Source organism: Bison bison, unplaced genomic scaffold, assembly GCF_000754665.1.
Source record: "Bison bison bison isolate TAMUID 2011002044 unplaced genomic scaffold, Bison_UMD1.0 scf7180017864267, whole genome shotgun sequence".
NCBI classification, from domain to species: domain Eukaryota; kingdom Metazoa; phylum Chordata; class Mammalia; order Artiodactyla; family Bovidae; genus Bison; species Bison bison.
In genome coordinates, this window is record NW_011494839.1 from 1,755,759 (window position 1) to 1,766,690 (window position 10,932).

Below are 10,932 nucleotides of genomic sequence, written 5' to 3' on the forward strand. Positions count from 1 at the left end.
TGCCCCTCCCCCACCCGGTTGACGCCGCCTCGAGCTCTCCTCCGTGCTTCTGCTCAATCGCATTTTGTGAGTAACCGTGACCTGTGAGTTTTAGCCGACCCTTGTTACTAAAAGCCGATTTCGACTGCTCAGCTCATACTAACGAAGGGCCTTTTGCCATTCTCTGGGTTCCGAGGCGGGTGGCCTCGCGCCCAGCCCAGGCCTCGACCGGAGCCCTTTTGTATCCCAAGTAAACCTTTGTGTGCGGCCTTTCGGCTTCGGGGCCCCTTAAATGTGCGCTCGTTTACCCTTTCTAAGGAAACGTTTTGTAAAGGGGGAAGGGATTACCTCTTAAATCTTAAGGCAGTCTTGACTTGGCTGGACTTCTTGGTTGTTTTTAAAACTTTTTAACGCTCACGGTTAACCTGCTAACAGTGAGTTCTGGGCACTGCGCAGTGGCGCGCTGTAGGCATTTGTTTCTGGATCTTCCTTTGTAAATAGGCTCTAGAGACGTGGCACTGAAGTTGCAGAACAATCCGTAGGGGTTAGAAGACCCTTGGGCTATAAATGCCGGCTGTAGCCTTAGATGCTTGAAATTTACGTAGAGATGTGTATTCTGAACTTGATACAGAAGAAACTGGTCAAGAGCTGGAAGACCTTTTATCTGTTTAAAAGCACAGTTGTAAGTACTCGTCGATGAGACTTACTATAGTCAGGTGTTTTGTTTCTTTCCCCCCGACTTGAAATACACGTTTTTTCATCTCAAACAATTCCAACAGTTAACTTTGACCAGGCCAAATGTGATGGCTTGAAGTAACTTATATTTGGCATTTCAGCCATTCTTTTTGAGGCATGGTGACTGGAACCCTATTTTCATTGCTAAGTGTTGGAATTTTTTAAAACTTTACAAAATAACCGTTTGATTAAAATTTTGATAATTTATGTAAGTCCTTAAGAATAATTAAGGCTTCCCAGGTGGCGCAGTGGTAACGAATCCCCGGGTCGGGAATATCCCATGGAGTAAAATATGGCAACCCACTCCAGTATTCTTCTCTGGAAAATTCTATGGACAGAGGAGCCAGGCGGCTTACAGTACATGGGGTCGTGAACAGTTGAATACGACCGAGCAACTAACACACACAAGCATAAGAAACACACAAGAGTCCAGTGATCGATTTAAGAACTGGAATATTATTGATACCATAACATCCATTTGCTTCCCTTTCACATTCCTTCTCTCCTGAGGTGCCCATCATCTGGGATTTTGTGTCTAAACTTGGTTTTTTTTGAGGGGAGTAGAGTGGATAACAGTATTATACATACATATCCCTAAGTGTTGGTTGTTTCAGGCCTTAAATAGAACTTGTATGTAGTTGTCAGAAGTGTTATGAATCATATATTAAACTGAAGTTTTCCAAGTTGAAAATATTCATAACCAGTAGTTTGTGTTCCTAATATTATGTGAAATATCTCAGCATTTCAAGACTTGAAAGTGATAAATTGTTTTGCAAGGCCCAGCATTTGTTATGTCCTCATAAATCATTTCCAGTAGCTGTCTGTTCAATGATTTATCCTCTTGGGGTTCTAGGGGATATGATCTGTGGCCCTGACCGTGCCCTTTGCAGTATGTAAATATGCTTTCAGGCAACTTGGGACTTAATTCTACAGGACTGTGTCCAGTAATGATGTCAACATCATGTATCTCTGGTCTGAAATTATATTAGAGCTGCCATAATAATGTTTTTAGTTAGACGTCTGCACACGTGTTTTTCTATCTAACCTTTAACCTGGCTCACCTCATCCATGTCAAGCTCTGAGACAGAAAAGCAATGGTTAGGTACTCATTAGGACCATCATGTCTTAAAATCTGTGCTGCCACAGTAAAAGAACATCATAAATACATCCATCATTTTTACCTATGCTAATGAATCCATTTCCAGCTTGGAAAACTCATTTATGGAATTATTAGGGCCTAACCAATTAAAGGTATCAAGACATGCCCAAGTCATTATAGGTATTAAACTGGGAGCCTTATCAGTTTTGATTACCAAAAAAAGTATAATTAAGCAGCAAGCACATTCTTTTGTTCCTTTCAGTTCAGTCGCTCAGTCGTGTCCGACTCTTTGCGACCCCATGAATTGCAGCACGCCAGGCCTCCCTGTCCATCACCAACTCCCGGAGTTCACCCAAACCCACGTCCATCAAGTCGGTGATGCCATCCAGCCATCTCATCCTCTGTCGTCCCCTTCTCCTCCTGCCCCCAATCCCTCCCAGCATCAGAGCCTTTTCCAATGAGTCAACTCTTTGCATGAGGTGGCCAAAGTACTGGAGTTTCAGCTTTAGCATCATTGCTTCCAAAGAAATACCAGGGCTGATCTTTAGAATGGACTGGTTGGATCTCCTTGCAGTCCAAGGGACTCTCAAGAGTCTTCTCCAACACCACAGCTCAAAAGCATCAATTCTTCGGCGTTCAGCTTTCTTCACAGTCCAACTCTCACATGCATACATGACTACTGGAAAAACCATGGCCCTGACTAGACAGACTTTTGTTGACAAAGTAATGTCTCTGCTTTTCAATATGCTATCTAGGTTGGTCATAACTTTCCTTCCAAGGAATAAGCATCTTTTAATTTCATGGCTGCAGTCACCATCTGCAGTGATTTTGGAGCCCCCCAAAATAAAGTCTGTCACTGTTTCCACTGTTGCCCCATCTGTTTGCCATGAAGTGATGGGACCAGATGCCATGATCTTAGTTTTCTGAATGTTGAGCTTTAAGCCAACTTTTTCACTCTCCTCTTTCACTTTCATCAAGAGGCTTTTTAGTTCTCTTCACTTTCTGCCATAAGGATGGTGTCATCTGCATATCTGAGGTTATTGATATTTCTCCTGGCAATCTTGATGTTTCTTCCAGCTTGTGCTTCTTCCAGCCCTTCAGAGATGTGTTAAACAGCAGAAAATTACTCCACTTGTTAGTGGTTTTTATTAAAAGTTGATTGGGAGTCAGAAAGATTGTAAGTTTTTGTTTTTTTTCTTAAATGGTTCTTGATGAGTATGGGGAAAAGAGCCTACTTGTCCATACTAGATATAAGATGCCAAACAGATACAAGTGCAAATGAGAATTCACGATGAAATATATTTAATTTTTAGGTGTAGCAGTGCCTATGAGTTGAAGATGAAGATCATTGTGATAAATGTTTTCCAAAAACCTGTCACAGAAGATGGCTGTGAAAACACAAGGAGGACCGCTGCACATGTAACAAGGTACCAAAAGTTATAATGTTAAGTTGTGTGCTTTTTTTTTTTATGTGCTTGTGGTATTGTTCCTGAGGCACAATACCAAAATGTTTAATAACTGGCACAGTGATGACAAGTTACTTTTTGCCGTTTACCCAGCTGAGGGTATCTTTGAAGAAATAACTTTAAGACTGAGATGCCAGTAATATATATTATGTGAATTACTCAAATCTAATGCAGTTTTTTATTAAAATGGGTGAACTCTTCTTTTCAGCAGATAAGTACCTGCAAATGAATGTTCAAGTGCTTAGCAGTGGTGCTTAAAAACTCTTCATTACCTCAAGTAAGTGGTTACGATTTGTCCCGCAGCCACATGTTGACAGTTTGAAAGTATCTGATAAACTCCAGAAAGCTGAGGACATTTCCTTTCCTGTTGAAGGTGCCTTTGTGTGTCAGGTGTATGACTTTCAAGTTTTGAGTATGGAATGATTTTCACTGTTGGTTTCTGATTTTTCCCCAGAGGTGTGGCAAACGACGTTTTTGAAGGAAAAATGAAGAGTTGTTCAAGAAGACGTGCATTAAAGCAAGTGACAAAAATTAAAATTGTATTTAATGTTCATCTCACAATAAATTATGGAGAAAAGTACATCTTCCAATAATTTTAATTGCTGGGCAATAAAGTCTGTTCTCTTTAAAATATATCAGGTCTTTAAATAGCTTTATTTTCATAGTTACTGGTCAGACTTGTTTTTAAAGTACTTTAGGGATAGTATATTCTTGTCAGTAACCAGCTCCTCTGGATAGTGATTCTTTTTGAAGTGGCAGGTGGCTGGCAGCTGGGGAGACATTTTTAGTACCTCCAGTTCTCACTCACCCTTTTTGCCTTAGGGGGTTTCTGCAGAGGTTAATCACTATGTACTAGACAACTACGAGGGCCTCCCCCTTGAGAATCTCTGTGTATCTGAAAAACAAGCACAGCTGACCCTTGAACAACAAAGGGGTTTAGGGGCGCCAACTAAACATCTCAGCATCAAACATCCAAGTATAGCCTTATAGTCCAGCCTTTGTATCCAAGCTTCCACATCCTCTGGTTCAATAAGCTGTAGATTGTATAGCGTAGTATGTATTTATTGGAAAAAAAAAACCCACCCTGTATGTGGTGGACTCATGTAGTTCAAACCTGTGTTCAAGGGTACACTAGTTGAAATTTTCTCAACTCCTTAAATGATACCTTACAAGTAAAGGTTTCACCTGTGACCTACAGATTTTTTAAAATTTTAATTTTATTCTTGGTTTGCTTGTACATTTATGAATTAAAAAGGGATCTGGGAGTTAATCTAAGGAAAATTGCAATTTTTCCTAATTCTAGTATACATAATAATATGCTCAATTATTAAGCAAGTAGTGACAGTCCAGTCTGTCCAGGGCATGCGAATTTGAAAACAACTGAAATCCTACCAAGATGATTTAAATTTAGCTGAATCTTGCTTTTCCCCTGTTGTGTCCCACAGTACATAAAATCCTTGCTTTTATCAGGGTTATAATTTCAGTTTGGTAAATCAGTATAAAGTGTACAGCAATATCTTTATAATGCCTTCCCATCAGGGGTGACATTTGAAAACCATTTTCACCTGTATTTGATACTAGTCCTTTTCATCAACAGAAGCTGAACACTTCACAATTAATTGTAAAGAGGATGCCATTTTATAGATCCCAGTTTTATAAAGAAATGTGTTTTGCCTTCATCTCATAGGGAACAAAAAACAAACCTAAATACATAAACCACAAAGTAAAGGCTTTAACTTGTGATATACATTTTTTTAAAAGACGAGGCTTGCCTTCTGAAAACACTGTATAGTCTCTGGCACTAGTGGATATTCAATAAATACAGCTGAATGAATGGCTAGGAAGTAGAATAATAAATGATGAGTAGAGAGTCTAGAGTCTCACTCTAGAGAGTGAGACTACCTTCATGGTTAAACTCCATGAAGTACCCATTTCTATAGAACTGATGTGTGATAGTGTCTTGGTTGATAAGGTGGCAATTTTGTGATGACATTTGCTTTTTAGTGAGTAGTCTTTTACTAAAACTTTGGAAAATGAAAAGGTTTGGGGGATTTTATAAGTATATTTTCTCATCATGTCCCTACCTTTTCAGAGTAGATACCGTCCCTCTAAAAATGAAGACAGGGTTTGAAAATTGGTTTGTTTGCATTTTGGTATCTTGCAACTGGGTTTAAGGAGCCAATTACTGCTCTTCAATTCAGTGTAACTTTTTTTTTTCATTGAACCTGGTTTAAAAATGGGAAATTTCCAAAGCTTTTTCTTATCCTAAAATTAGGGTTTCTAAAACAATGTAATAGACATGACAATATCTAGTAAAGCATGAAAAGTTCTTAAATTGAAGGCTTTTGGTTATATAAATGCTGTTGTTTACCCATCAATTTGTCAAGTTCACAAATTTTTAAAAAATGGTTTTAACTTTGTAAATATTTAAAGTGTTACTGCCATCTTGAGACAAATAGGGGGAACTACACAAAAACACAAAACTTACCTTTTTTTTTCCATTTCTTAGTTTGTAACATTCTTTATATTTTAATATGTGGGTCACTGGTATACTAGGCTAACCAGAAGTTTTTTCTTTTAATAAAATTCTCCTAACATAAATTGCTGCTGCTGGCTTTGAGATTTGGATTAGTGTTTATTCCATTAGCAATTTGAAGAAATATATTTTAAGATGACATTCTAATGTGTCCTACACAATGTAGGTACATTCTAATGTAGGTACATTCTAATGTATGTACACACAAGATTGCCTGAAGCATCACTTAAATCATTCACACTTTTTTCCATTGCTTAAAAAGGAATGAAGAAAAAAAAGTTTCCTCACTGCCTATTCATCACTAGCAAAAATAGCTGTCCCAGGTCCATATGTAGCAATAAACTGCTGGAGCTGTTGTTGGCACTCAGTCAGATAGACATCCCTTTGCTCTAAATAGTCTTCATTATACTGTTCAAATGGAAACACTGCATTTGGAGCAACACAAAATACAGCGGCCCCTAAGTGAAGAAGGAAAAAGTAAAAATGAGAAATACTTCAAATGCTAAATGTGAAGGCATACTTTCAACAAAAAAGTTTATGCCTGCATTAGGTTGCTAGGCAGAAAAACAATAATTGGTATTGATTTCACTTTAAATAAAGAAGCCTCAAATGGGCAGTTGCACTGCCTGAAAAACCTGTTTCTCTTCTAGCACACTTTATCTCCCCCCCTACCCCACAGTGACTATTATATTCCATTCTGTTCCCCTCAGACCGAGGCCTTTACCTTCACACATGCTCCAGATCCCATCCTCTCTCACCTTTTTAAAGACTTCACACTTCTTTCTATAGTGTCATTAGTTTACTTTCTACTGCACGTCATATGAACTATTACCTTCCATCTTAAAAAAATCCCTTCCTGGACCACACAACCTTCTCTAGCTAATACTCTTTATTTCTCTCTTCATCTTCATAGTCAAACGTCTCAAAGTTTGTGTGTGCTATCTCCATAGCCTCACTTTGTACCCCACCTAAATCCCAACTCCATTGAAACAGCTCGAATCATGACCGTCCACAACCTCTAGATGCCAAATCTGATCTTCAAATTCTCAACACATGATACAGTTGACCACTCCACTCCTTTATTGAAAGACTTTTTTCTTGACTTCTCTAATACAACTGCTTCTCAGTCTCATGAGTTAGCTCCTCCCCCTCAACTCCTTTTCTAAATACTGGAATTCTTCAAAGGCAGTCCTGTGGTTCTCTGTATAGTCTCTCTCTCAGTGATTTCATCCACTCCATGGCTTTGAGTACCATCTCTGTACTGATGATACGTAAATTACATTTCTAGTTTAAAACTCTCTTCTAAACCCCAGATTATTGTATCTGTCTATTGATATCTCTCTAGGATGTCTTAAACGTGTACCTATAATTTGATTCTCCACCCTTGACCCAACAAGCTGGGTTTTGAAGAGGTAGAGGAACCAGAGATCAAATTGCCAACATCTGCTGGATCATCAAAAAAGCAAGAGAGTTCCAGAAAAAACATCTATTTCTGCTTCACTGACTATGCTAAAGCCTTTGTGTGGATCACAAAAACTGTGAAAAATTCTTAAAAAGATGGGAATACCAGACCACTTGACCTGCCTCCTGAGAAACCTGTATGCAGGTTGAGAAGCAACAGTTAGAACTGAACATGGAACAACAGACTGGTGCAAAATTGGGAAAGGAGTATAACAAGGCTGTATATTGTCATTCTGCTTATTTAACTTCTATGCAGAGTACATTATGTGAAATGCTGGGCTGGAAGATTCACAAGCTGGAATCGAAATTTCTGGGATAAATATCAATAACCTCAGATATGCAGATGATACCATTAATGGCAGAAAGCAAAGAGGAACTAAAGAGCCTCTTGATGAGGAGAATCAAAAAGCTGGCTTGAAAGTCAACATTCAAAAAACTAAGTACATGGCGTCCAGTCCCATCACTTCCTGACAAATAGAAGGGGGAAAAGTGGAAGCAGTGACTGATTTTATTTTCTTGGGCTCCAAAATCACTGCAGATGGTAACTGTAGCCATGAAATTAAAAGACGCTTGCTTTTTGGGGAAAAAAGCTGTGACAAACCTAGACAGCATATTAAACAACAGAGACACCACTTTGCCAACAAAGGTCCATATAGTTGAAGCTATGGTTTTTCCAGTAGTCAGGTACAGATGTGAGAGCTGGATCATAAAGAAGGCTGAGCGCCAAATAATTGATGCTTTCAAATTGTGGTGTTGGAGAAGACTGGAGAGTCCCTTGGACTGCAAGGAAATCAAACCAGTCAGTCCTAAAGGAAATCAACCCTGAATATTTACTGGAAGGACTGTTGCTGAAGCTCTAATACTTTGGCCACCTGATGAGGAGCCAGCTCATTGGAAAAGACCCTGATGCTGGGAAAGACTAAAGACAAAAGGAGAAGGGGGTAGCAAAGGATGAGATGGTTAGATAGCATCACCAACTCAATGGACATGAATCTGAGCAAACTTCAAGAGAGAATGGAGGACAGAGGAACCTGGCATCCTACAGTCCCTGGGGTTGCAAGAGTCAGACTTGACTTAGGGATGGAACAGCAACAACAACAACTGGACCCAAGCCTTTCTTTCTAGTCTTGGTAAATGGCAACATGATCCACTCAATTGCTCAAGGCAGAAACCTGAGAGTTTTCTTTAATTCTTCCTTCTCCCCACTGCCCCAACTCCTAAATCCAGTTCACAAGCACAGGTATTGGTTTTTTCATCCAAGAAAAACATCGCTGAGTAGGGCTTATTTTCCTATCTTTAACACTTACGGACTTCTTAACATCATTTTGCTTAAGACTTAAAAAAGAATATACCTAACTGACACTCATTATGGAAACAAAAAGTAACTAAAGGAAAAACTTCACATAGTTTTATTTCCCTCAACAAAAGCTTTCTTAAATGCTTCAATAAAGTCTTGACAAATAGTTATCAAGTGAAAATAGCCATATTCAGTGACAGGAGTCCTGAACATTGTAGTACCATGTTTCCTAAATTCAAAAACATACATTTTTATCTTCTTACTGAAATCTAGTTTTGTCTTAACATTTTGATGGTGATAGTTTGTCTTAGTAAAATCGGCAGCATTTTTTCTTAATAGTACATAATGTCTTAAATTTTATCAAGTATATTTTAAAATATAGAATAAGAGTGTAAAGATAAAGCAAATTACAAATAAAAATACATATCCTTATTTATTGCTAGTTGGGAACAAATGATTTTCAGTGAGTGAATGTGTTAGTTGCTTGATCATGTCTGACTCTTTGCAACCTCATGGACCGTAGCCCGCCAGGCTCCTTTGTCCATGGGATTTCCCAGGCAAGAATACTGGAGTGGGTTGCCATTTCTTTCTCCAGGGAATCTTCCTGACCCAAGGATTGAACCCAGGTCTCCTGCATTGCTGGCAGACTCTTAACTGTCTGAGCCACCAGGGAAGTTCTTAATTCAGGATGATAATTAACATTTTCTGAGGGTCATGAAACTCTAAGACATACTCCATAAAACTTAATGATTCCTCTTCCTAAGCAAGAAGGTAGAAAGCAAATACATATACAAATTCACATGTAGCTTAGGGATTCACAAGCCCCTAAGGACTCTCTCAGTATCCATGGATCCTAGGTTAAGAATTCTTGATTTAGATAAGAACAAAGTTCTAATGGATGTCTGTGAAAAATTATTATAAATTGAATCTGAAGCAAATTAAAACACTAAATATATACACACAGAAAAGTCGGTGTTAATACTTCATTGCCCAGGGCTGGAACTGAAAATAGAGTAAAAATCTCACTAAATTGGAGTCGTGAGACCAGAAGGGGGAGCTCTCATACAGGTACCTCTCAACATCAATATAGATCCCAACAGGAAGAAACAAACCTTGCATCTCCAGCAAGAAGTGACACTACTCTAGTACCACCAGCAGGAGGAAGAAGATTTGAAAGATTTTTCTCCTTGCCTGGCAACAGCTCTGCCAAAGAGAGACTGTCACAATGTAGCTAATGAAAAGACACTAAACTTGGAACTCCCAGTTTTCTCCAATGGACTTTCTATTACAACCCTCCCAACTGTTTTTCTCCTCTATAGAAGAGTTTCTTTTTCTTTGCTTTACCAGATTTGCGATGTCCTGAATTGCAATTCTTTCCTGCTCCTGAATAAAAACCATTTTCCTGGTAAAATAACTGGCTGTTTTATTGTTATGTTAGCAGAACCAATGTTTGAAGGATGGTGTATCTCATCAAAATTAATGTCTCATAATAATTCAAATTGCCAATATCCACTGGATCATCAAAAAAGCAAGAGAGTTCAAGAGAAACATCTATTTCTGCTTTATTGACTAGGCCAAAGCTTTTGACTGTGCGGATCACAATAAACTGGAAAATTCTTCAAGAGATGGGAATACCAGACCACCTGACCTGCCTCTTGAGAAACCTGTATGCAGGTCAGGAAGCAACAGTTAGAACTGGACATGGAGCAACAGACTGGTTCCAAATAGGAAAAGGAGTGCATCAGGGCTGTATATTGTCACCCTGCTTATTTAACTTCTATGCAGAGTACATCATGAGAAATACTGGGCTGGGTGAAGCACAAGCTGGAATCAAGATTGCCAGGAGAAATATCAATAACCTCAGATATGCAGATGACACCACCCTTATGGCAGAAAGTGAAGAGGAACTAAAGAGCCTGTTGATGAAAGTGAAAGAGGAGACTGAAAAAGTTGGCCTAAAGCTCAACATTCAGAAAACTAAGATCATGGCATCTGGTCCCATCACTTCATGGCAAATAGATGGGGAAACAGTGGAAACAGTGGCTGACTTTTTGGGGGGGGGGCTCCAAAATCACTGCAGGTGGTGATTGCAGCCACGAAATTAAAAGATGCTTACTCCTTGGAAGGAAAGTTATGACCAACCTAGATAGCATATTAAAAAGCAGAGACATTCGTTTGTCAACAAGTCTGTCTAGTCAAGGCTATGGTTTTTCCAGTGGTCATGTATGGATATGAGAGTTGGACTATAAAGAAAGCTGAGCGCCGAAGAATTGATGCTTTTGAGCTGTGGTGTTGGAGAAGACTCTTGAGAATCCCTTGGACTGCAAGGAGATCCAACCAGTCCATTCTAAAGGAGATT

The 10,932-nt window shown here is 39.0% G+C and overlaps 1 protein-coding gene and 1 long non-coding RNA gene across 3 annotated transcripts in view; one reads left to right on the plus strand and one right to left on the minus strand.

Annotated features, from left to right (window-relative positions):
• Window positions 1–2: 2 nt before the first annotated feature.
• On the plus strand, window positions 3–4,521 carry LOC104994801. Of its 2 annotated transcripts, none has more exons than XR_825993.1 (4): window positions 3–66; window positions 3,127–3,240; window positions 3,488–3,556; window positions 3,734–4,521. It is a non-coding gene; the product is annotated as an uncharacterized LOC104994801 (long non-coding RNA). The 2 variants fall into 2 exon arrangements; XR_825994.1 differs by having other exon boundaries at window positions 30–83; window positions 3,734–3,859.
• A 1,204-nt stretch (window positions 4,522–5,725) lies between these two features.
• MCMDC2 (minichromosome maintenance domain containing 2) overlaps window positions 5,726–10,932 on the minus strand; it is a 39,409-nt gene continuing 34,202 nt past the window's right edge. The window contains exon 14 of the mRNA XM_010848460.1: window positions 5,726–6,273. Within this exon, the coding sequence (XP_010846762.1) occupies window positions 6,107–6,273 (167 nt within the window). The 3' untranslated portion in view covers window positions 5,726–6,106. The remainder of the gene's footprint in view (window positions 6,274–10,932) is intronic.